Consider the following 26,461-nt stretch of genomic DNA (forward strand, 5'->3'; position numbering starts at 1 on the left):
ACACAACGTCCCAACTTCATTGGAATTGGGGTTGTAAATCTGAAATTTTTTGGACCAAAGATTCTTAGCAGAGACAAACTAATTATGGTAATGATGCTTAGCTCGTGTTATTCTGGTGGAGGGTTGTGCTCTCTTGAGTGCCCTTCTAGTGACTGTCACTTTCCTTAATTCATGCTGTCTAAGTATTCACATTTTTCCTTTGCTGTTCTGCTCCTTTTCCCATTTTATTCAGTAATACTCAGGTAAGTTTGCTGAATGTAATAACTAATTTAGACTTGCTGAATGTGTGAAAGATTTCTGGTATGATGGATAGCAGTTAGCCTGTGCTGTAGAATAGTGTTCCCTATCAGGATGTGGTGTTCTGCTTTGGACAATAGTGAACCATTTAAATCGTGCAGGTTGCTGTGTCACTCTTAGGCACATATTCATAAAAATGTGATTCACAGACATGTCACATCACATACTAGATATTTTTAATAGGTTGGTTTATTTTGGCCTCTGTGTGACTTGGACAGTATGCAGACCCTGTGGCAGATCTGCTGGACCAATGGGGGGTGTTCAGGGCGCGACTCTTCAGAGAATCCTGCGTCTTTCACAGAGGGAACTACGTCAAAGACCTCAGCCGGCTCGGACGAGAGCTCAGCAATGTCATAATTGTTGACAATTCACCTGCCTCTTATATTTTCCACCCAGAAAATGCTGTGAGTTTCTTTGACAAAATCTCTTTGTGAAATGAACTTCATAGTTCTCATTGCTGTTAGCACTTTTGTAATTCTAAAAATGGATTTGTTAATGTAACTGTTGGTGGTTCTGCACATCTATTTATTTCTATTTTTTCCTCCAGGTCCCAGTCCAGTCCTGGTTTGACGATATGAATGACACGGAGCTCCTGGACCTGCTGCCTTTTTTTGAGGGACTCAGTAAAGAGGAAGAGGTTTACGGAGTCCTTCAGAATCTGAGAAGCAGGTAGCAGGAAACACTACAGCACCACCTATGCTCAGTCCTTCTCTCTGTCGGTCTCTGTCTTTTTCTACTCATCTGTCAGTCTCAGGCAGATCCTCCCGCAGGCGCCCTTCTTGTCTCTGCCCCAAGGGGGCGCCCTTGGAGCCACACTGTGGAAACCCTGCGTCTCTCATCTCCTGAGGATTGGCTGCCTTCTGAGTGCCATCAGAAAAAAATAAATCAACGATCCCAGGAGCACCGTGTGTCTGTGACAACTGAGGACTAATGGAAATGCTTTAACAGCACCATGACACTCGGCTGGTATTGGACACAAAATGCTCAGAGGAATGAACTCTGGTCATTATTTTCAAACTGACAGACGATGTTTACTATTTGGTGAAGTGCTTATTTTAAAACCAAAAAGAAAACGGAGGGGAAAGAAACCCGCAATCCTTTGAAATTTCTTTTGTATCTCCACACAAAAGGCTGAATTTTTTTTTTTTTTTTTAAGCTATCATTGCTATGCAGGCAGTTTCTGGTCGTGGAAAAGACTGTGACTCTCTTTTCTTACTGAAGTGCCTTGTGTGAATGCTGTTTATACGCAGAGATATTTTGTATATGGCAGATTTCCTGAGTACTTCAGTCTTTTCACATAGTATACTTTAAAGTGAACACAAAAGTATCTTTATACAAAAGTTTTACTTTAGTAGGTGAGGTATTATTATTATTATTATTATTATTATTATTTTTTTAGCATTAAGCGCTGAGTAAATGTCTCCATTGTATTTTATCACCCCACAATTATGTTTGTGCCATTATATTCATGATTTTTTGTTTCTTTAGTTATATGTAGATTTAGCTATTTGTTTTTTTTTTTGTTTGTTTGTTTGTTTTTAAGGTGTACAGTTGTGTCTGTGGACATGATTCACCAGCTGCATGTTTATCTGAAAGCTCAGATAAAATAACATTGTGCCATCTAATGTCCTGTTTGTCATTTTAATGCCCTCTTTTTATTTGCCAAATGGGAAAATGTTTTTTAACATGCTGTATAGCTTAATGATTTAACACTGTTAAACCATTAGTAGTTGTACAATATAGTAATATAGCTTTTATTCTTTTGACAATTGTCAGTTTGTATATTTTTAAAGCTATAAGGCCTGTCTTTGTGTTCATTTTTCCCCTTCTCCCCCTCGTGACTGTGTTACTGCTCCCCCAACTGGGAAAAGTTGTGTACACAGTTGCAAAGGTACCCTTATTTTGTTGTTCTAAATGGCCTGGTATCTCAGGTGCCATGTTTATATTTTTGTTCAGTTTGTTTTGTTTTTAGTTAATATAGCATAGCGACAGAGCCAGTCTGGACAGTGTTGAAACACCTGATTTGCACACAGTGATGGTCCGGGGTCTAAAAACCAGTGGAGATGACACATGTGGCGTTTACCTTCAGACTTTTCACCTCAGTGCCTACGTTTGAGAGGAGCCACGCAAACCGAATGCTGCAACATTTGCTACCATGGCAATAACCCCTTTTTAAGGGGGAACAGTTCTGTCCCAAGTCTTTGGGTTCGGTGTCGAGCGCACATTTCTAGAGACATGTAGGGGATCTAAGTGTGCAAATGTTTGTCTTTCACATGGTGCAATCCAAAAATTGGATTCAGGCATGCAGGTTAAATTGGTAGTTATCTTGGAAGCAAAATTGCCATTTTTAGTGTGTTGAAAATTAAACTAATGCAAAGCAACTTTAATGTTTTGTTGTATAAGAAGATTCAAAGGATGGCCCTGAGTCCTCGGAGTGGGTGCTCAGTCCTGGTCCCTCACATGTTTGGGGCCAGTTTGAAACAAAACACTACCGGACTGCAAGGCATTGTTGCCTTACTCCCTGCGATGGCTAAAACAACTATTCTTCTTTAATTCCCATGGAACAGCCCCCCGAGTATTTTTACAACCATGTACAGATTGTAAAACAGCTCTGCCATAAAATTAGGAACAGTCACGTGAAAACAGTGGAATACAACAGAGCTCTCTGATGCCATCTAGTGGCCGTACACCCAATACACCTCTTGTTTTTATTGCTTGGTTTTATTTGGTTTGGGGGCGGGGGCATCATGATGTTGAACAGAAAACACCTACACTGCTACGTAATTTAACGCTTTGGGGCAAAGTGAGATGTTCTTGACTGTTGTATAAGCGTTTGTGCTGGCAGTGAGAGTTCTGCTCACAATGGTGGTTTCAGTGCAATGTCTTTTTTATAAGAAGTGTTTGCTCAACTCTTCTGAACTGCTCAAAGATTTTCTGTTTCTGAAAATGTTTATCATTGTGATATTTTTCTACCTTCCTGTCAGTATTTGATTTTTAAAAAGTTGCATATTTCTCTGTATGTCATTTTGCACCTTTTTTTCTTTTTTCTCAGTCAGGTCTCATCATTCCTTCCAGGGAATGTATGTTTTTGTCTGCCGTCTTACAGGTTTCATTTAGGATTTACTCATAATTATTGATTTACCGCCAAAGTTGTAAAATGTTTGCATTTGTTACTACACTTTTTTCCCCTCCCCTAAATCAAGTACTGGTTGAGTTATTTGTGTTTTTTGTTTATTTGTTTGTTTTTGCTTAGTTTGATTATATGCAGTGCATCGTTTTTCTTTTTCCTTTATTTCCACAATAAAATGCTTCATAAAAGAACTTTTTTGTGCATGTCCATATCTGTTACTGTACCTGATGTGGAGCAGGTTCTGAACTGCAATTTACATATTATGGCAGAAAAACAGGATCCAAAATGATTTGAGCGCATATGAGGGAACCTTGAGATGAATCTGTCATGGCAAAGCCTGCCGGTATTACCTGCACGCGCCACGTATAATAATGCCTCCCAGGCGCGCAAAGGAACTGTTGAAATGTATGTGGAATGCTTTATCATGATAATAATGAATTATTATGTACAGTAAATGTGAACAGCGGGTATCAAATCTGAACAGGCTGTTAAATTCACAATAGACCTTACAGTACAGGTATTTGTCCATTCCCTCCCATGGGCGATATAAATTAACTATTGTCTCCATCATATCTGTATATTGCTTCAATACGCAACTGCACTAAAATGGAGGTTCTGTATCGATCTCCCTCTGATACCATCTCCCCACCCATCACTCAGCCTGAAATAATTGTTGACTTAATTGTTGAACCATTCTCAAGGTAATTTCACACTTTAGGTATCATGGTAGCTACGCGCAAATGATGCTTCCTTTGATTGTGAGGTAAACAACAGGATCACCTCTGCTGCAGCAGCTTTCAGCAAGCTACGCAAGCGTGTCTTCGACAACCACGATCTTGAGTTGGAGACCAAAATACAAGTCTATCAAGCCATCATTTTACCAACACTTCTGTATGCTTCCGAAACATGGACTATCTATCGTTATCAAGTGAAACGACTCGAGAAATTCCACCAAAGATATCTTTGGACAATCATGAATGTGAAATGGTATGATCGTGTCACCAGTGCTGTAGTTCTTGACCGAGCTTACCTGACAAGTACTGAGGCTATGTTACGCCAAAACAGACTGAGATGGTTACGGACATGCAGTGAGAATGGATGCGCAACGTCTTACAAAACAACTTCTCTTCAGCCAACTTTCTATTGGATCATGCTGTGTTGGTGCTCCTAAGAAGAGGTACAAGGATGTCCTTAAAAGAAGCTTTAAAGACTGCAAGATTGCTGACTGGGCTACAGCCCCAGCAGATAGATTGGTTTGGAGAATGGTTTGTGATGGCATAAAGACCTTTGAGACCAATAGATGGAGAGCTGAAGAGGAAAGACGCGCAAGACGGAAAGCTGTTGAAGCTCTGAAACAGTTGACGGCCTAGTTAGATGCCTGGATGAATTTGTTTTGGACTGCCATGCTTGTGTTGAGTGGCAGTAATGATAATGTTACCGTATATTACACAGGCAGCTGCGCCTCTCTGTGGTGCACAGTACATCATTGCACAAGTCAGGCTTGGAGCTGAACGGATTTCACCGCTGTAATATATGATGACCTAACTCTAGGAGATGTGACATGGAATTGTGCCTGGCTGTGACAGCATTAATAAACATGAATCTCGTCTCCAACGCAGCCTGTGGTTAAAGTCCTCTCACCTGGCTGCTGTGTGCTGCAATCAACCACATCAAAAATAAATGTGACAATCCAACCATCCAAGGCTGTGTCTGCATGTGACAGCATGGCCCACAGCCAGCACCTGGCAGTGGTGCACCTGCCCCCCCCCCGCGCTAAGCACACACACGCACGCATAACTGCTCATTCACCCATCAGTCCAGCACCTCTGCTGTAAGCACACACGAACATGATGTCAGTAGCGCTGTGAAGGGGAGGATGAGCGCAGATGTGATTGCATGACTGAGTGAGTGACTGCACCATGTCAGCTTTGACACATATACATATGGTGTGAGTCCGGTCCATACGTTGGTTGTAGTCCGATGTTCAGTACCGGCAGGGACTGTGCAAAGGGAGGAACAAAGGCAGATCTTTAGTGCCTTTTATGGTCGTCTGACAGCAGTCTGTGTCATCTACCTGTTGTCTTCTTGTGCTTTGGATGCCACCGTGCAGGTGTGGACGAGGTAATCTGGATGTGTTCTGACACAGCTGACCAAGCCTCTTTTCCTCAACTGCGTCGGATTATGGCAGTGTTTGCTGTCTTGGGCTGGTTCCTGCACATTCTTGCTATGTGTGATGGGGGCTTAAACAAAACCATAACGTGTCTCCCTTCCCCTAGCCATATCCCTCCAGTCACCCCGCATTTCGTTTCTGTGTCACAAAATGAATTTATACCTTTGTCAAGATACCACAAATCCATAGATTAATTGACTTCGTATTGCCATCACAAACTGCTGTGAGGCTGGGTTGCAAGGTTATAGACCAAGACAAACTCAACTTCTGCACAAGAGACACCTTCACGCCAGGCTGAAGTATGCTTAGGACAATCTGGAGAAAGATAATGCATACTGGAACTATGTCCTTTGGTCAGATAAGTTGGAACTACAGCTCTCTGGCAATAAAGACATTGCTTATGTTTGGACAAAGAAAGGAGAGGTGTATTAACCCAAAGAACACTGAGTATATTTCTTATTCTTACATGGGAAACAAGGTACCAGTAGATTCTCACAAATCCAACAAGACCAAGCATTCATGATATGCACACTCTTAAGGCTATGAAATTGGGCTATTAGTAAAAAAAAAAAATAAGTAGAAAAGGGGGTGTTCACAATAGTAGTGTGACATTCAGTCAGTGAGTTCGTCAATTTTGTGGAACAAACTCAGGTGTCCCCTATTTAAGGATGAAGCCAGCACCTGTTGAACATGTTTTTTTCTTTGAAAGCCTGTGGAAAATGGGACGTTCAAGACATTGTTCAGAAGAACAGCGTAGTTTGATTAAAAAGGTGATTGGAGAGGGGAAAACGTATACACAGGTGCAAAAAGTATAGGCTGTTCATCTACAATGATCTCCAATGCTTTAAAATGGACAAAAAAACAGAGACGCGTGGAAGAAAACGGAAAACAACCATCAAAATGGATAGAAGAATAACCAGAATGGCAAAGGCTCACCCACTGATCAGCTCCAGGATGATCAAAGACAGTCTGGAGTTACCTGTAAGTGCTGTGACAGTTAGAAGACGCCTGTGTGAAGCTAATTTATTTGCAAGAATCCCCTGCAAAGTCCCTCTGTTAAATAAAAGACGTGTGCAGAAGAGGTTACAATTTGCCAAAGAACACATCAACTGGCCTAAAGAGAAATGGAGGAATATTTTGTGGACTGATGAGAGTATAATTGTTCTTTTTGGGTCCAAGGGCCGCAGACAGTTTGTGAGACGACCCCCAAACTCTGAATTCAAGCCACAGTTCACAGTGAAGACAGTGAAGCATGGTGGTGCAAGCATCATGATATGGGCATGTTTCTCCTACTATGGTGTTGGGCCTATATATTGCATACCAGGTATCATGGATCAGTGTGGATATGTCAAAATACTTGAAGAGGTCATGTTGCCTTATGCTGAAGAGGACATGCCCTTGAAATGGGTGTTTCAACAAGACAATGACCCCAAGCACACTAGTAAACGAGCAAAATCTTGGTTCCAAACCAACAAAATTAATGTCTCGCAGATGTGAAGAAATCATGAAAAACTGTGGTTATACAACTAAATACTAGTTTAGTAATTCACGGGATTGCTTAAAAAGCAGTTTGAACATAATAGTTTTGACAGCAGCAGATGCTACTATTATTGTGAACACCCCCTTTTCTACTTTTTTTTTACTAATAGCCCAATTTCATAGCCTTGAGAGTGTGCATATCATAAATGCTTGGTCTTGTTGGATTTGTGAGAATCTACTGAATCTACTGGTACCTTGTTTCCCATGTAACAATAAGAAATATACTCAAAACCTGGATTCATCTTTTTAGTCACATAGCACTACTATTATTCTTAACACTACTATATATATATATATATATATATATATATATATATATATATGAATTTTTTACTGGATGTAGGGCCGTCAGAGAGTACCTTGTGGCTGGGCTTGCCATGGAGCCCAGTCGGCACAGCTCAAAAAGGCAACATGGCTCCAGAACCACTCTCCTTGATAAGGGTTGGACATCATCTTCTCTGGAGTTGCCCAGGGTGTGAGGCGCCGGGCGGGTGTGGGGATACTCACGAGTCCCCGGCTGAGCGTCGCTATGTTGGACTTTACCCCAGTAGATAAGAGGGTGGTGGTGGGGAAAAACTCTTGACTGTTGTTTGTGTGTATGCACCGAACAGCAGTTTGGAGTATTCTACCTTCTTTGAGTCCCTGAGTGGAGTCCTGTGTGGGGCTCCATTGTTCTGCTGGGGGACTTCAACACACACACGGGTAATGACAGAGACACCTGGAGAGGCGTGATTAGGAGGAACGGCCTCCCCGATCTATACCTGAATGGTCGTTTATTATTAGACTTCTGTGCTAGTCACGGACTGTCCATAACGAACACCATGCTCGAACATAAAGATGCTCATAACTGTACATGATACCAGAGCACCCTAGGCTGAAGATCAATGATTAATTTTGTGATCATATCATCTGATCTGAACCGCAAGTTCTGGACACTCGGGTGAAGAGAGGAGCAGAGCTGTCAACTGATCACCATCTGGTGGTGAGTTGGATCAGGGGGTGGGGAAGGACTTTGGACAGATCTGGTAAGCCCAAACAGATAGTGCAGGTGAACTGGGAATGTCTGGAGGAGCCCACTGTCCAACAGATCTTCAACTCACACCTCCGGCAGAGCTTTTCTAGCATCCCTGTGTGGGTTGGGGGCATTGAACTAGAATGGACAATGTTCAAAGCTTCCATTGCTGAAGCTGCAGCGGAGAGCTGTGCCCTGAAGGTATTAGGTGCCTCAAGGGGTGGCAACCCTCGAACACCATGGTGGACATCGGTGGTCAGGGAAGCCAACCGACTGAAGCAGGAGTCCTTCCGGGGTACGTTATGTCAGAGGACTCCAGAGGCAGTTGCAAGGTACTGACAGGCCCGAAGGGCAGCAGCATCTGCTGTGGGGGAGGCAAAGCAGCGGGTGTGGGAGGACTTCGGCCTGTATGCCTCTGGATGACTTGGGTGATATTGCCAGCATATCAGTATAGAGTCAAAAGAAATGAGCTTTTTTCTTTGGTCAGTTCTCCTTTGCCTGCAGAGGACAGAGCGGTTTCTTTTAGAACCAGCTCTCCTCTGTTTACAGAGGATAGAACTGCACATCTGCTACAAAGCACTTAACAGGTAGGTACTCAACTGATTTTAGATTTTATAAAGGTTTGTAACTATTCAGCTTTGTTTACCACGTCTGCAAAAATATGTTAGTGGTCAAAAATTATCGGACCAGAACTTATAAGATAATTAATCCGATAATGGTTTTCAGAGTTATCTGAAAAGATAATCTGATAATGAAAACATTATCTTTGATAATTAGCGGTTAGCGGATTAGTGGAACTGTGCCCACCACTTCCTGGGAGATACTGTGGGAGGTGCTGCAGGAGTATGGAGTGAGGGGGTCCCTTATCAGGGCCATCCAATCTCTGTCCTCACAAAGCGAGAGATGTGTTCGGGTGCTCGGCAGTAAGTCGGACTCGTTTCCAGTGGGGGTTGGCCTCCGCCAGGGCTGCTCCTTGTCACCAATTCTGTTTGTGATATTCATGGACAGGATATTGAGGCGTAGTTGGGGGGAGGAGGGTGTCATCACTGCTTTTTGCAGATGATGTGGTCTTATTGGCTTCACTGGCCGTTGACCTCCAACACTCACTGGATTGGTTCGCAACCAAGTGTGAAACGGCTGGGATGAGGATCAACACCTCTATATCTGAGGCCATGGTTCTCAGCAGGAAACCGATGGACTGCCTGCTGCAGGGAGGGAATATGGTCTTGCCCCATGTGAAGGAGTTCAAGTACCTTGGGGTCTTGCTCATGAGTGAGGGGACAATGGAGTGTGAGATTGGCCGGGGGATCGGTGCAGCAGGGGCGGTGTTGCCTTTGCTCTACTGTACTGTTGTGATGAAAAGGGAGCTGAGCCAAAAGGTGAAGTTCTCGATCTACTGGTCAATCTTCATTTCTACTCTCACCTATGGTCGTGAGAGTTGGGTCATGAAGGAAAGAACTAGATTGCGGGTACAAGCGGCCGAAATGGGCTTCCTTAGGAGGTTGGCTGGTGTCTTCCTTAGAGATAGGGTGAGACGTTCGGTCAGCCGTGGGGAGCTCGGAGTAGAGCTGCTGCTCCTACACGTTGAAAGGAGCCAGCTGAGGTGGTTCAGGCATCGGGTAAGGATGCTTTCTGGGTGCCTCCTTTGGGAGGTGTTCCAGGCACGTCCATCTGGGAAAAGACCCCGGGGAAGACCCAGGACTAGGTGGAGAGATTATATTTTCACACTGGCCTAGGAACGCCTCAGGCTCCCCCAGTCAGAGATGGTCAATGTGGCACGGGAAAGGGAAGTCTGAGGTCCCCTGCTAAAGCTGTTGCCCACGCGACCCAATCCCGGATAAGTGGTTGAAGATGAGTGAGTGAGTGGATAATTTATTTATTTATTTGCAAACTATCTTAAATTTGTATTTTTCTTCTGATTTTTGTCATTGTAACCTTTTTTCTGCTGGGCGGAGACCCTCATTCTCTCTACTTCTGGAGATGATTGTGCTGTTTCCACAGATGTGCAGGACTTGCAGGGGCAGTGAAAAGTAAGACTACAATGGGCAAAAATGTGATTGGATTTAAAAAAAAGAATCTGCTTGAAGTTCAGAAGGTTAACTGCAGCAATTACGGTCCAGTCGACTAATTTTCAGTTGTTTTGTTTTTTTTCCTGTTTTTTATTTATTTATTTATTTATTTATTTATTTTTGTTGTTGTTGTTTTTTGTAGGTGTATCTTAATCAAACACAGTTTTATGTAAAATGTATTTTCAATGAACTAAAAGAAACCAGACCCTGATCTTATTTCAGACAGTCTGTAATACTTAATAATGTAGTGAGACATGGGCTGATGGTGTGTGTACAAAGGGTGTGTCGTAGGTTGAGTTTATAAGGTAATTTGATGCTGTTTGTGTTTGTGTGTGTACAAGATGAACTGTTTTTTGTTTTTTTTGTTTTTTTACTAGGCACCTTTGACTAACTACTGAGTTCTGACAGGAATTCTGGTTATTTTTAACATGCATTGGTGTGGAAAAACTCTGACATTAATAAATTGGTATGACTCATTTCAAATATTTGTCAGGTAGTACATGGGAAAATATTATCTGTGTAACTATCATTCACATTTAAAATGGCCTGCAGATTTATCAGAAAGTCAAGCTTTTATTTTGACCCAAAGATAAAGATAGTGCTGAAATTTTAATAGAAGGAAATTTGACCAAACGACTTAAATCCATTTACTTCACTGGTTTCTATTTGTGACCACATGTAACTGGGATGTATCTTTATTAGCATAAAATACAGAACATTCCAGTGCTCAATTACCTGCCACATCTGATAAAACCGTATGTGCCTTCCTGCTGATGACCGCCAGTCAGGTTCATAGGTATTTGCACAGTAACATCAATTTTGCTTCTGTGCAGTACTGCAATGGAGTTGAAATAAAGATGCTTGTAGTTAAACTTACTGCTTTACTTCAAAGCGGACATAAGTAATTGCATAAACTAATAACATGAAGCTATTTAACTAATGGCACAACAGACAAAATTTTGGCTTCAATCACAACCGGAGCTTACAGCCTCTTCAGTTTTAGCACGGGTGGCTTCTCTCACTAGCTTCCGTCCTACATGGTCATTCAGTTTTTGAGAACTACATATGCCAGACAGTTTTACCATTATATATCATACTGTTTGTATTTCTTCATGATTGAATATGAAGTCCAGCTCAGGGGATGGACACATAAACATTTCTGATTCACTGAATTGTGAATCAGAAATGTTTTTGTATCATCCCCTGAATTGTTGAGGAGGGAAACGCTCTGGCTGTAAAAATAGTTTTAGTTGTACTTTGGTACCATGACTTTTTGCACTCCATTATTTTGACTCAATATTTTTATTTAGTTTACATAATGTTTTTCAATTTGGGTTTTTGTGTGTGTGAGTGAGTGTTTAAGCTTGACAATTTTAAAAACTTTAATATTGAGAAACTTTAATTAGCATAAAAACTGAAATGTGTAAAAACCCAAGGGATACATGCACTTACACACATACCCACAGTAGCAGTATATGATTCCTTTTGGTAGCACTGGATAAGCAGATACAGACTGCTTGTAAAGGGATATATACACTTAAACATAATGACACTTAAACATAATACACTTACACAATAGTGAATACATAAACATTTCTGATTCACTGAATAGCGAATCAGAAATGTTTATGTATCCATCCCCTGAATTGTCAAGGGGGGAGGGGGGTACTGGCTGTAAAAATGTTTTTAGTTGTACTAGGGTACCATTACTTATGCACTCCATTATTTTGATTCAATATTTTTATTTAATTAACACAATATTTTACAGATTTGGGTTTGGGTTTAAGCTTGATTTAAAAAACTTTAATATAGAGAAACTTCAGGTTTTCTTTAAATCACATAAAAACTGAAATGTGTAACAGCCCAATATATATATATACACTTACACACAGACCCACAGTAGAAGTACGTATATGATTCCTTTTGGTAGCACTGGATGAGCTGCTTGTAAAATATTGCTATGACTGTTGATTACCCCAAAGTCCTTCAGTGGCAGTGGACTTCCAATGAGACTGACTTACAAGCAGGGTATTGTAACATCGTGTGTGTGTGTGTGTGTGTGACTGTGAGAGAGAGACAGAGAGAGAACAAAATAACAACAACAACAAAAAACAAAAACAGATTTTCTCCAAATTTGGTGGGAATATTACTTGGGTTAGTGTCTCTAGATGAATAACTTTAGGAACAGATTGGTCATAAAAACCACAGCCTAAAAATCAGCACTCTGATGCCTTTCATTTAAATTTAATCTTGTTGTGAAAGTGTCGTGACATGGACCCACAACAGGGGGCGTTAATGAACGGACAATGGATAAGCCAAAAGTAACAATTTAATGTTGTGAATCGCACAACGAAGTACAGACAATAACAATATGGTGACTGTCAATCATACACCAGGTGACGTGTGGGCAGGCTTGACGATAGAAGACGCCTGGCGAGAGAAGAGCCGGATCCCACACAGCTTCCACCACCAACGGAGAAGAACACTGGAGCCGCCAAGCCCTGCGCCCCAGGTGGCCACTGTCTTCAGCAGTCAGATGCAGTACTGCTGGCAAAGAACAGAGACAGTCCTGATGAGTGTGAGTTCGCACACTCAGTAATCCCACAGTCTGTATACAATTGGGAGGGGGAACCTCCACCTCCAATCACACACTCGTGCAGCTCCTGTCTAATCACTTATCTGGTTGGGGTGTGAAGCGAAGCCGTCGCTGATCACACCAAACGCCAATCCCACAGATAAGGACACACCACAGGAAAACGGCTGCAAAGAAGTTCAGACTATTAGTCAGTGTTAAGTCAGCAGGGAAGTTACCTGAATGGTAGCTGATTTCTCGGCGAGGAGGTGGAGTTGCAGTCCGGCCTTTATGGTGGCGGTGATGAGTGGTGGATGAGTGACAGCTGGTACGGATGATGAGTGACAGCTGTCACTCCTGGTCGCTCCGACGCCCTCTCGTGCTTGAAGCCCGCACTTCAAGCAGGGCGCCATCTTGTGGTGGTGGGCCAGCAGTACCTCCTCTTTAGCGGCCCACACAACAAATCTGCAGTCTTCCTGCAGTCCAGTGAAAAACTCATACTTCATGGTAATGTTAAAAAAAAGACGGGAGTTGTTATTTAAACTTTTCATTTAGATTTACTAAAGGTTATCCGATGGAAAAATTCTTGGACTAAAACTGATGGAAATGTTCATCACAAGACTTGGTATTAAAACCATTAAAGGAGACAACATGTTAGGGACCAGAGATTGAGGACATACAGTAACATCATCTAAAAATGCGTTTCCATCACAAACTGAAGCGTTAAAGTATTTGACAGTCCTTGCAATGTGATTCATTTGTAGCATTACTATAAACTAACAAAATCTAGCATGTCTAAACAGGATCTCTATGCATGTACCACCTTAAAAAAAACATTACCTAAATTTAACTCTTTATCATAAAATTTGACATTACTGTCCTGTTAGGAAACTGACATTTTATCTCAATTAACATCTCAATCGACTGGGATAAAGCCAATAAATTAATCATAAACTAAAGCTATAAGTCAGTTGCACATAAAAATTGAATTTAAAACATGGCTGTGTGATGGAGGTTCCTGCAGGGTGATATGAAGTCGATGAAATCACTCGGCATCGACGAGCATGACGTGCACGAAGAGTCCAGCTGAGGCGAGGACGTCTCCGTTCTTGTTGAGCAAAGGCACGTGTCTGTATCCTGGATTGGAGCACAAAGAGTGAGCACAGTTTAGGAGACAAACACCAGGACTTAAGGAGTTGTTTGTGCAGCGGACACATTCCCAGTGGTGGACACAGCAAATGTAAAAGTTAGCTTCAATAGCTGCTAATCCACGAACTCAACAGTTAACTGTGATAATACTAAACCGCTGAAACATTTAGCTGAACCTACCGCTGCCAGGTTTTATTATATAATTCAAAATGGCTTTGTTTGTTTGTTTATTGGCTCAAAAAACAAAAACAAAGAACAGCCCTAAAAAGCAGACATTTTGATACTGAAGCACAAATCATGGAGGTTCCAAAATACAATTAAACAGTAGTTTACATAATCAACGTGCAGTTTATTTACAGTCCATGAAGTATTAGATGAAAGAGAAATATTAAGCAATAAAAACACACGTAGAAATTAATTTGAATAATTAATTAATGCATTTATTTGTCCCGCAACCTGATCTTGGATAAGTTGTGGAAGATGAGTGTGTGTGTTTGTGTGTGTGTGTGTGTGTGTGTGTGTGTGCGCGCACAGGCATTTATTTGACTTGGCCTCCTGCTATTCAATCTCCCCGAGGTGATGATGTCTTCACACAGACAACTTCCCACTAATCCTAGAGTCCACTAGTCCTAGTCCTAGTATTAAGGAGAACTGTTGAAGTTGTTTTTACATTTGTGTAAGCTACATGGTGCACTAAAGCTGGTTAAGTAATGTGATAAAGAACCTGTGACAATTTTAAAAAACATTTAATTATGGTGAATTACCCCCTCGAACTGCGACCTTATCGTGGTGGAGACATTTGTGTACCGAGATGATCCTAGGAGCTATCGGGCCTTAGCCCACGGGGCCCAGCTGGGCCCCGGCCACCAGGCGCGTGTGCTCGAGCACCAACCCCAGGCCTGGCTCCAGGGTGGGGCCCTGGCTCCGCCGTACCGGGCAACGTCTTGGTCCTTGATATTATACTGGTCATGGGAGCTTCGGAACTACCCTTAGTCCGACCTGTCCCCTCAGACCTATTAGCCATGGGAGACCCTACCAGGGGCACAAAGCCCCCGACAACATAGCTCCTAGGATCATCCAGGTACGCAAAGGGCCTTAGCCCACGGGGCCCAGCCGGGCCCAGCCCGAAAGATCGACGTGGCCCACCCTCCTGTGGGTTCACCACCTGCAGAGAGGGCCATGGGGTCGGGTGCAGAAAGGACTGGGTGGTGGTCGAGGGCGGGTGGTCGGTGCAGCATCTGCAGTGATGCGGTCGCTGTATCGGACTGTTGTGGTGAAGAGAGAGCTGAGCAGGGGGGCAAAACTCTTGATTTATCAATCGATCTACGTCCCGACCCTCACCTACGGTCATGAGATTTGGCTCATGACCGAAAGAACAATATCGCGAATACAAGCGGCCGAGATGAGTTTCCTCCGCAGGGTGGCTGGGTGCTCCCTTTGAGATAGGGTGAGGAGCTCGGTCACTCAGGAGGAGCTCGGAGTCGAGCCGCTGCTCTTCCACATCGAAAGGAGCCAGCTGAGGTGGCTCGGGCATCTTTTTCAGATGCCCCCTAAACACCTGGAGAGGTGTTCCAGGCACGTCCCATCGGTAGGAAGCCCTGGGTAAGACCCAGGACACGCTGGAGGGACTACATCTCGCAGCTGGCTTGGGAACGCCTCGGGGTTCCCCCGGAGGAGCTGGGGGAGGTGTGTGTGGATCGGGAGGTCTGGGCGGCTTAGCTTGAGCTGCTGCCCCCGCGACCCGACCTCGGATGAAGCGGAAGAAAATGGTTGGATGGATGGATGGATGAATTACCATTATTTGTTGATTTTCAATTCAACAGTACAATTAAAGGTGATTAATGGTGTATGTCAACAGAAACGTATCTTTTATTTTTGTAAACTGAACAAAACTGGATCTTGTTTGATAGCTATTTGAAAGTATTACATACATTTGTGAACTTTAAAATTAGTTTAGGGTTGTCATATATGCCATCAAAAATTATAACGAGGTTAGGACCAGTGGACTAGTGGACACCTCCCCCCCCCCCCCCCACACACACACACACGATTTGTCAATTTTGCTTATAATGCAGCAGATAAGCGAATATTTAGAGCGGAATCCTGAAAATGGTGATAAAAGCATCAAATTCGGCAGAAATACTCCTCAGACAATCCTCTTTTGAAAAAACCGATTGGCCACTTGAATTTTCACTTGGCGTTCAGGTAGAGGACAATTGAAGAATTACACAGGAGTCAAAATTAAAAGATGCTCCAATCATATTGAAACCTATGCCACATTATTTGCCTGATCATAAAGATTCCAAAAAGGTATAGTTTGGATGGTCTGTAACTGAATTCTATGGAGCTATGGGATAAAAACAGCAAGAATGGTGACAAAGGTCAGTGTCGGTTTGTACAGGGGTCAAAAGTTAAACTTGCTCCAATTTTGGTAAAAAGTGATGCAAATTACTAGTTGAGTTAACACAGTTTTAAAAAGGAATAGTTTGGACCATGTATCATCCTTACTTATCACATTACGGGGTAACATATGTCACATGTCATAGAATCCAATAGACGTAGACCTTGTTTGACCTTTACTTTGGAGACCAAGCATTCAACACTGTCAAAACTATTCCATTTATTAATCCCATTAGCTCAACCAATAATTTGCATCACTTTTTACCAAAATTGGAGTAACTTTAACTTTTGACCCGTGTACAAAATTAAACACCATTCTTGCTGTTTTTATCCCGTAACTCCTAACTCCATAGAATTCAGTCACAGATAATCCAAACAAAACCTTTTTGGAATCTTTATGATCAGGCAAATAATAATACAATAACATGCTTTTGGAGGGCGGTATGCATTTTCAAGAGGCCCGATGTTCACGCCCAATCGCCCAAAATGACAGCTATTCGCACGAGTTAGTCGAAGGCGAATAGCTGTCATTGTGGGTGACGGGATGGACGGAGGGACTCAGAAAAATGCACACCGCATGACAACAGCATGTTATTTGCATTATTATTACTTTTTACTGAGATATACAACATGTAACGCATACATAAAAAGTTGGCTCACTTAACTTCTGCCTTGTTGCCTGGCGCGCGCGCTGCTGTTCAAATTCAGCATCAAGCTGGCTGCTTTAGCTGCTGTTCATTGTCGTACTATCCATGAGAAAATCATCAGGAATATCCATATTGGGACCAAAACACACTTCTCGCCTTTTCATCTTTTCCTCTGCGGACAGTTTTTTTTTCCCCTCTGCAGACAGTTCTATGATGTCATTTGTTTATGCACAGTGGGCAGGTATAGCCAGATACCGTTGACGTAAATCTATGATACCGGCCTAGCAACGCCCGGTAAAGTGATAATAATGTGGAATATTTTTCAATATGATTGGAGCATCTTTTAATTTTGACCTCTGTGTAATTCTTCAATTGACCCCTACCTGACCACCGATTGAAAAGTCAAGTGGCCAATCAGTTTTTTCAAAAGAGGAGTGTCAAAGGAGTATTTCTGCTGAATTTGATGCTTTTATCACCATTTGCATGATTCTTTCAGTTATCTGCTGCACTATAGTGGGTTCACGTATAAGCGCCAACATGAACAAACATATATGAGGGTTGAACTCACCCATTTTTATGCTGTTTAGAGGAAGTGTGTACTGTGCAATAAACTCATTGTCAGAAGTGGAGTCGTGGTCCTCCACCGTGAAGTGCAGCAGTGCCAGCTCCGGCACGTACACATCAAACTGGAAATTTTCATTCCATTTGGGGTTCAAACCTACAACAGGAAATAAGGATCATCATGTCACAGCAATTCAGGATGTTCAGGAACTTTGTCATCTTTAATGGGGTCACATAGTGTAAAAATTACTACAACCCCTGGCAAAAGTTATGGAATCACCGGCCACGGAGGATGTTTAGGAACTTTGTCATCTTTAATGGGGTCACATAGTGTAAAAATTACTATCTCCTTTTCAAGTTGCATATGGTTGGGATTTCACGGTACCGTAAACAGAAAATCCAAAATTTTACAGACCTTTTGGGGGTCATCTTTTCGCTTGTGAAAAAACAAAACTAGTTGATTTACTACTGATATAGAAAGCAAACACGATCATAGGCTGATGGGCTAATTAATGTAATGGAAAAGAGGAGGCTAAAGACACTCAGTATACTGCTTTTGTCACCACTGAACAGGCGAAATTGACATTTAAGAGGCTTGATGCACGGAGAGGGTCCCTGAGGTAAATGTGCACATTTACCTCAGTAAATATTAAGAAACTTTTTTAAATTACCAACTATACATTCAGTCATTTTCTACCACTTATTTGACCCTGTGTTGCGGTGACTTCAGGAGAAGCAGCTCAGTCCACACTTCCCTATCCGTGGCCAAGTCCTCTAATTTCCTGAGGGAGTGTTCAAGCTGGAAGACACAGTCTCTGCAGCATGTCCTGAAATTTCCCCAGGGCTGACTTCCCATTGAATATGCATGGAAGACCTCTCTAGGGACACTATCAGGGGATAGCCACACAAGATTCCCGAACCAGCTGAGCTGGATTCTTTCAATGTGAAGGAGCAGCAGCTCTACTCAGAGTCCCTTCTAGATATACTAGCTTCTCACCCTGTCCCCGAGTGTAAACCGAGATACCCTACAGGGGAACCTCATTTCCATTGCTTGTACCTACATCCTGGTTCTTTCAGTCACTACCCAAAGCTCAAAACCATAAGTGAGGACAGTGTCCACAGGACCTCAGATGTAGCATCAACCCATCGATAAATCTCACATTCCATTTTACCCACACTTATGAACCCTAACCCTAACTGTTCCCTGATCCAAAAGGGACAATCTACCCTTTTTCTGACACAGGACTATGGTCTCATATTTGGAGGTGCTGGTTGTCATCCTACTTGCTTCACACTCTGCCTGACACATGCCCAGTGTGCATCAGAGGTCACTGTCTGATGAGGCCAACAGAACCTCGTCATCCACAAAAAGCAAAGCTGCAATTCTACAGTTAGGTGCTTACCTAAGTATGGTCATGCACCCATGGTGCTATTCTCCACTTAGTGACCACAAGTCCACTGTCAGTGAGGTGTGTCTTACAGAACAAGTGCCTCTTGTAGACCTGGATGTTTTGTAAAGTCAAGGAACACTAATTCTCTTTTTCACCATGGTTACCGGATCCGTGGGGACTCATATATGGCAAACTCTTGGTTTGCGGTGATTTTAATATTCAAGTCTGTTGTCCTTCTAATCAGCTGGCTGATGATTTTAAAAGCCTTTTGAACTCTTTTGGTCTAACGCAATCAGTGGATGGACCAACACATAATCAGGTTCAAAATGTGTCCAAACACATTTTGAACCTGGGCATCTCACATAGGCTCACAGTTTCCCTTAAAGAAACTTATTTTTCAATTTGCTGTTCCTCCATGTGCTAGTAAGCCACTCATTCCCACCTCTCACCGCCGCTTGGTCACATCCTCAACGGCGGGGAAATTTGCTGCTGCTGTCATGAACTCTTAGTTTTTTGCCTTGAATGGAATGATTTCTCCATGACTCCCAGAAAACATCCTCTCTTCATTCCACTCCACATGCTCTGTGATTCTGGACTATGTTGCCCCTTTTAGCAGCAAATCTATTAAATTAAGAACTGATCTTTTGTTGAATGCCATGACTCATGACCTCAGGCAACATTGCACACGAGCTGATGAACACTCTGACTACCAGAAGGCTGTGAAGGAGGCAAAATCGCAATTTTTGTCTCATATTATTTCCAGCAGTTGTCATCATCCCAGTGTTATTTCAGACTATAGACTCAGTTGTAAACCCATGTACCTGTGTTTTGACAGATGCTATAACTACGACCTGTGAGCAGTTTCTTCATTGACAAGGTGTCATCAGTCAGACAGAATTCTGATCAGAAATGTAATGTTGTACTACTGTGTGTTACTCGTTTGAGCCCGTTTGTCTTTCATCCCTTTGTGAGTTAGTGAAATACACAAAATCTACAAGTTGTTTTTTAGATGTTGCTCCAGCTAAGGTGCTGAAAGAGGTTTTTAATACTGTCGAGTCGGCTCTCCTAACTTTTATCAAGACCTGTCTTAGTTCAGCCGAGTCTCATGTTTTTTTTTTTCGTGCTCCCGTGATGAAATGAGTCAAATTTTCGTGACAGATTTTTTTTTTAACTCACTGTTCCTAACCCTACTCCTACCCCTGACCCTAACCTTAACCATAATCTAATCTTACTCTTTCCCCCCACCCTAAGCATAACCACCCCGACCCCCCGCTTCACTTTTAATTTCATGCAGCCATCAGGGAATGAATTAGAATGAATTTGTGCTGCCGTGACGAAAATGAGGCGCTTTTCGTCACAATATCACAAACCAATAGATTAATGTATATTTCGTGCTGCTGAATCACGACTTGCAGTGAGACCAGGTTGCATAGTTCAGGGTCTGTTCCTGCTGCTTTTAAACATGCTGTGGTTTGACCTCTTCTTAAAAAACCCAACTGCTCAGTTTGATCCAATTTTAGGCCTGCCTTGCATCTGTCATTTCTGTCTAAGGCTTTAGAAAAGGTTGTTTATATCATATCAGCATTCTTTACACATGTAACACACAAAAAGCACATTTAATTAAAAAAAAAATGTAATTATGATCCTACCTTTACTTATAAATGAAGCCCAGGTACCGATCTTTCTGAATAAAAGCATTGATGACTTGCTTGTGGAAGTTTTCCTTATCTTCCTTCAGTTTTAAAAGTCTCCGTCTCAGTGGAGATCACTGCCAGGCAAGAAAGTCCTCCTTCATCAGTTATGTTCTGACTGTATGTTTGGAGCCTTTTCTGACTTTGAATGTGAGTGGTCGACCGCTCATCTGTGATGACAGTTCTTTGTAAATTCTTCTTCTATATGTGGCCCTGTGACAGACCGGCGTCCTGTCCATGGTGTACCCCGCCTCACACCCTATGACTGCTGGGATACGCTCCAGATGCCCCCCCCCCCCCCCCCCCCAATGACCCTTAATTGGAGTAAGTAGTTGAGTTAGTGAGTTTTCTGTTATGACTGGTGCCCTCTCTTCATCTAATGCTCCTCTTTGTTGTGGAGTGCCACATCGTTCTATTCTTGGCCCTGTTCTTTTTTCATTGTACATGTTGCAGATGGGGTCAATTATAGCTTAGCACAACCTGTCCTTTCATTGTTATGCAGATGATCTGCAATTCTACATGTATGCCTATGAGGACTTATGGAAGTGATGCATTGACTTCATAATTTCATTGTATAAGAGCAGTGGTTGTCTCAAAATGTCCTTTATTTGAATGATGGTAAAACTGAGAACATTGTGTTTAGACAATCTGGCATGTTGAATGTTGTACCCTCAAACTTTGGTGTTCTGGCTAATTATGTAAAACCTCCTGTCAAGAATTTGGTAGTGATATTTCATAGCTGTTTGTTCGATCAACAGATAAACTCTGTTGTCAAAGCAAGTTTTTCTAGCTTAGTCTTCTGGCTAAAGTAAAGCACTTTTTTAGTAGACATGATCTTGAGACGGCCATTCGTGATTTCATAAGCTCCAGAATTGATTGCTGTAATGCACATTATACTGGTATTAACCAGTCTTTTCTTGCATGCCTCCAACTTGTGCAAAATGCTGCTGCTCGTCTTTTAACGAACACTTCCAGATGTGAGTATATTACGCCTGTACTTTACTCACTCCACTGAATCCAGTTCATTTTAGAATTGTTTTTAAGAATTTAATGTTTCTTTTTGAAGCTATTAATGGCCTCACACCTCCTTACCTGTCTGAAAATTTAACTCGTCGCACTTACAGTAGGACATTATGGACATCTGGTCAACTGTATTTATTTAGATGTTCCGAGGTCAAAATATAAACTCTGGGGTCACCGTGTTTTTGTTGTAGCTCAACTCAGACTGTGGGACAGGTTACCTCCTGATTTGCACACTATTTCTGACCCAGCACTTTTTAAATCAAAGCTCAAGACTTATTTATTTAAACTGGATTTTAATACCTAGTGGTGCTGTGACATGTTTTATTTTTTAATTCTATTGTATGGTTGCTTTTATTTTTGTGATTTCTTGTTGTTTGATTTTACTGTAAAGCACTTTGGACACTGTCTGGCTGTTGTAAAGGGCTTTATAAATAAATGTTCATTGATTGGTTGATTGACATAGCCCTCATAACCCACGCTGCTAGTGCCAGGGGTCACATTGAAATCACGGATGAGCAAAAGAATGCCACCTCGGGAGTAGTCCTCAGTCACAGAGTGTATCTGCAAGTAAGAAACCTCCATCACTGAGATAGTGTTCATCGCAGTGATACATACAGTGAGACAACTGGCAAGACACCCAAAGAATATCAAAATCTGAGCCTCACATCATGGAAAGGAGTAATAACTGACAACACTGGAAGAACCAGTCCACCACAGCAACTATCACTTCCAGTGCAGTAATAAGGGCCCTGTCCCACTGGGGAGAGGATTAATTGCGCATGAATTGAGTACACAAATTGCGGGCGTTCGTTGTCGTCCGCAACAAAAATAGCCAAAAATGACAAATGTCCCAGTATGAATTACGGATATATTAATAATATATGAATATATGATGAACAATCACGGTTATATAACGCATGTAGTGAGGAAACTGATCCGACACATTGAGATTATCACGGCAGTATGACGGCTGTATTATGAATGCATCGCGCACGTGTTGCACGTGTGCGGCATCTGCATTGCGGTCATAAAAGAAGTGCACTCTGGCCTTTCGGCATCACTATTCACACCAACAATACAGCCTCTGGAGCATTTGCTGGACTTGGACAAGTTGATCACAGAGTGTTGTCAGGCATGGGTTAACTGTTCATGAGTTTGGGGAGTGGGAGGGGGGAAGCCACTAGGGTGTGAGACAGTGTTTTTTTGTTTTTTTTTGAGAGTGTCACAGACAGCACGAGTTGTGGTTAACAGCAACTCTTCATTTTGTTGGTGTTAAATAAAAGTCCTGGATTGCAGCAGCTTTGTCGATCTACACAGCCAGACCGGTACTGACTGGCAGGTATGTCGCTTTCTGCCACATATAGTACTTTGGGTTTACATGACGTCTTTGTTATGCATTCACATATTGTCCGCAAATCAGCTGCAAAGCAGATGTAATAAAAACGCTTTATTCGTGGCCAATCTGTATGCAGTCACTACAACATATTTTAGTTTGTGATGTGGACATGATGGGCATGCAATATATCTGTTTTACACACTGTCCCGGTCTGCTGCCAAGCCACAAATCCCCATCAGCTGCAGATATTAGCGGTTAACGGCAGATATACAGTGCATTGAGTGAGTATGTATTGTGTATGAATTGAGTATATATGGAGTATGTAAGGCGGATGTCATCCGCATCCAGATTTTTGAACAGCTCAAAAATCCTGGCTGTGGACATGCGTGCCTCTGCAGATGATCACGGACGTGTTCGGATGACGGCCGACTCATACAGGCATGTTTGTTGTGTGGGCCGCTGAAGAGGAGGTACTGCTGGCCCACCACCACAAGATGGCGCCCTGCTTGGAGTGCGGGCTTCAAGCACCAGAGGGCGCCGGAGCCATTGGGAGTGACAGCTGTCACTCATCATCAGCACCAGCTGTCACTCATACAACTCATCACCATCACAATAAAGGCCAGACTGCAAGAACTGTATTTGTCTGTATTCTGTTGTGCACTTCACAACATTAAATTGTTACTGTTTAGCTTATCCATTGCCCGTTCATTTAACGCCCCCGTTGTGGGTCCGTGTTCCTACACTTTCACAACAGGATTTCTCGGCCAGCGTCATGGATCCCGAGGGGCGTCAACCATCGCTTGAACAGCCAATGGAAGAGCGAGGTGCACAGGCGTCAGCAGGAGGCGTGTTAGGTGAGCTGCAGCAAATCTTAACCGCTTTTACTGCTCGGTTGGACTTAGTCACCGAGCAGAGTGTGAATCTCAATCGGAGGATGGAGGCTCTCACCGCCCAGGTGGAAGCGTGTGCTCAGGGCGCTGCTGCAGCACCTCCTCCTGCTGACCGAATGCCAGAAACAGACGTTCCACTGGTTGTTCAACGAACCCCCCCACCTTCCCCTGAAGCATACATAAACCCTCCGGAGCTGTATGGAGGCTGTGTCGAGACGTGCGCGGACTTCTTGATGCAGTGCTCGCTCGTCTTTTCACAGCATCCCATCATGTACGCGTCAGACGCTGGCCGGATGGCTTACGTTATAAATTTGCTTTGTGAGGGAGTTCAGACAGGTGTTCGACCACCCTCATAGAGGCGAGACCGCTTCAAGCGTGCTGCTGTCGATAAGACAGAGGTTTCGGAGCGCAGTGAAGTACAACCCCTGGCAAAAATTATGGAATCACCGGCCTCAGAGGATGTTCATTCAGTTGTTTAATTTTGTAGAAAAAAGCAGATCACAGACATGACACAAAACTAAAGTAATTTCAAATGTCAACTTTCTGGCTTTAAGAAACACTATAAGAAATCAAGAAAAAAAGATTGTGGCAGTCAGTAACGGTTACTTTTTTAGACCAAGCAGAGGAAAAAAATATGGAATCACTCAATTCTGAGGAAGAAATTATGGAATCACCCTGTAAATTTTCATCCCCCAAATTAACACCTGCATCAGATCAGATCTGCTCATTGACATTGACCCTATGCCACGACATTGACCCTATGTGTCTTTTTGCAAGGAATGTTTTTGCAGTTTTTGCTCTATGGCAAGATGCATTATCATCTTGAAAAATGATTTCATCATCCCCAAACATCCTTTCAATTGTCCAAAATATCAGCCCCATATCATCAATGACTGTGGAAATTTACATGTTCTCTTCAGGCAGTCATCTTTATAAATCTCACTGGAAAGGCACCAAACAAAAGTTCCAGCATCATCACCTTGCCCAATGCAGATTCGAGATTCATCACTGAATATGACTTTTATCCAGTCATCCACAGTCCACAATTGCTTTTCCTTAGCCCATTGTAACCTTGTTTTTTTCTGTTTAGGTGTTAATGATGCCTTTCGTTTAGCTTTTCTGTATGTAAATCCCATTTCCTTTAGGCGGTTTCTTACAGTTCGGTCACAGACGTTGACTCCAGTTTCCTCCCATTCGTTCCTCATTTGTTTTGTTGTACATTTTTCGATTTTTGAGACATATTGCTTGAAGTTTTCTGTCTTGACGCTTTGATGTCTTCCTTGGTCTACCAGTATGTTTGCCTTTAACAACCTTCCCATGTTGTTTGTATTTGGTCCAGAGTTTAGACACAGCTGACTGTGAACAACCAACATCTTTTGCAACATTGCGTGATGATTTACTCTCTTTTAAGAGTTTGATAATCCTCTCCTTTGTTTCAATTGACATCTCTCGTGTTGGAGCCATGATTCATGTCAGTCCACTTGGTGCAACAGCTCTCCAAGGTGTGTTCACTCCTTTTTAGATGCAGACTAACGAGCAGATCTGATATGATGCAGGTGTTAGTTTTGGGGATGAAAATTTACAGGGTGATTCCATAATTTTTTCCTCAGAATTGAGTGATTCCATATTTTTTTCCTCTGCTTGGTCTAAAAAAGTAACCGTTACTGACTGCCACAATCTTTTTTTCTTGATTTCTTATAGTGTTTCTTAAAGCCAGAAAGTTGCCATTTGAAATGACTTTAGTTTTGTGTCATGTCTGTGATCTGCTTTTTTTCTACAAAATTAAACAACTGAATGAACATCCTCCGAGGCCGGTGATTCCATAATTTTTGCCAGGGGTTGTATGCAGTCAAGTTCCGCATCGCGGCAGCGCGAGCCGGCTGGAATGCTGTTGCACTCCGCGCCGCCTTTGTAAACGGACTGTCTCTGGTCCTTAAGGAGCACCTGGTGGCGAAGGATGAGCCGCGGGATTTAGACGGGCTTATCGACCTAGTTATATGGTTAGACAACCGATTAACAGAACACCGACGGGAGCGAGACGAAGGGCGTGGTCAGGCACAAGCCGTCCCATCACGCTCCACAGCCAGGGCACTCCACGTGACGACAGCCCCCCCTGCTGACGTTGCTATGGAAATGAGCAGGGCCAAAAGGCGATCAGATCAGAGGCAAAGGAGGCTGTTCCGTGGGGAGTGTTTTCACTGCAGCTCAACCGAGCACACCCAGAAAAACTGCCCCAAACGGTCAATACAGCAGCACTCGTCCTTAGAGACTGGGCTAAGGGTGGGTCACAATACCCACGCGGGGAGACCCCGAAAATCTGCACACATCCCAGTCATGATCCTGAGTGGGGATCTAACCCTTCACGCCCCAGCACTGGTGGACACGGGGTCGGAGGGGAATCTGCTGGACAGCAGATGGGCAAGGAAAGTCGGGCTCCCTCTAGGGGCTCTACCTTCACCTTTGAAGGTACGGGCACTAGATGGCACCCTTCTTCCATTAATCACACACCAGACACAGCCAGTGACATTGGTGATGTCTGGAAATCACAGGGAGGAGATTGTGTTTTATGTAACACCTTCTACCT

General features: G+C 42.9%; 2 protein-coding genes across 5 annotated transcripts in view; one reads left to right on the plus strand and one right to left on the minus strand.

Moving 5' to 3' along the window:
- LOC117522690 (CTD small phosphatase-like protein) overlaps positions 1 to 3,293 on the plus strand; it is a 60,167-nt gene extending 56,874 nt beyond the window's left edge. For 2 of the 3 annotated variants that reach the window (XM_034184147.1, XM_034184148.1), the window contains 2 exons: positions 516 to 701; positions 845 to 3,293. In XM_034184147.1, coding sequence (XP_034040038.1) covers positions 516 to 701; positions 845 to 970 — 312 coding nt within the window. In that variant the 3' untranslated portion in view covers positions 971 to 3,293. The remainder of the gene's footprint in view (positions 1 to 515; positions 702 to 844) is intronic. The other variant, XR_004564290.1, reaches the window with a different exon arrangement.
- Positions 3,294 to 13,271: 9,978 nt separating this feature from the next.
- The window catches only part of LOC117522686 (1-phosphatidylinositol 4,5-bisphosphate phosphodiesterase delta-1-like), a 70,564-nt gene continuing 57,374 nt past the window's right edge, over positions 13,272 to 26,461 (minus strand). For both annotated transcript variants that reach the window (XM_034184139.1, XM_034184138.1), the window contains exons 14-15: positions 17,554 to 17,703; positions 13,272 to 13,926 (exon numbers count right to left, since the gene is read on the minus strand). In XM_034184139.1, the coding sequence (XP_034040030.1) occupies positions 13,835 to 13,926; positions 17,554 to 17,703 (242 nt within the window). In that variant the 3' untranslated portion in view covers positions 13,272 to 13,834. The remainder of the gene's footprint in view (positions 13,927 to 17,553; positions 17,704 to 26,461) is intronic.

This window comes from Thalassophryne amazonica, chromosome 12 (genome assembly GCF_902500255.1).
Source record: "Thalassophryne amazonica chromosome 12, fThaAma1.1, whole genome shotgun sequence".
Lineage (NCBI taxonomy): Eukaryota > Metazoa > Chordata > Actinopteri > Batrachoidiformes > Batrachoididae > Thalassophryne > Thalassophryne amazonica.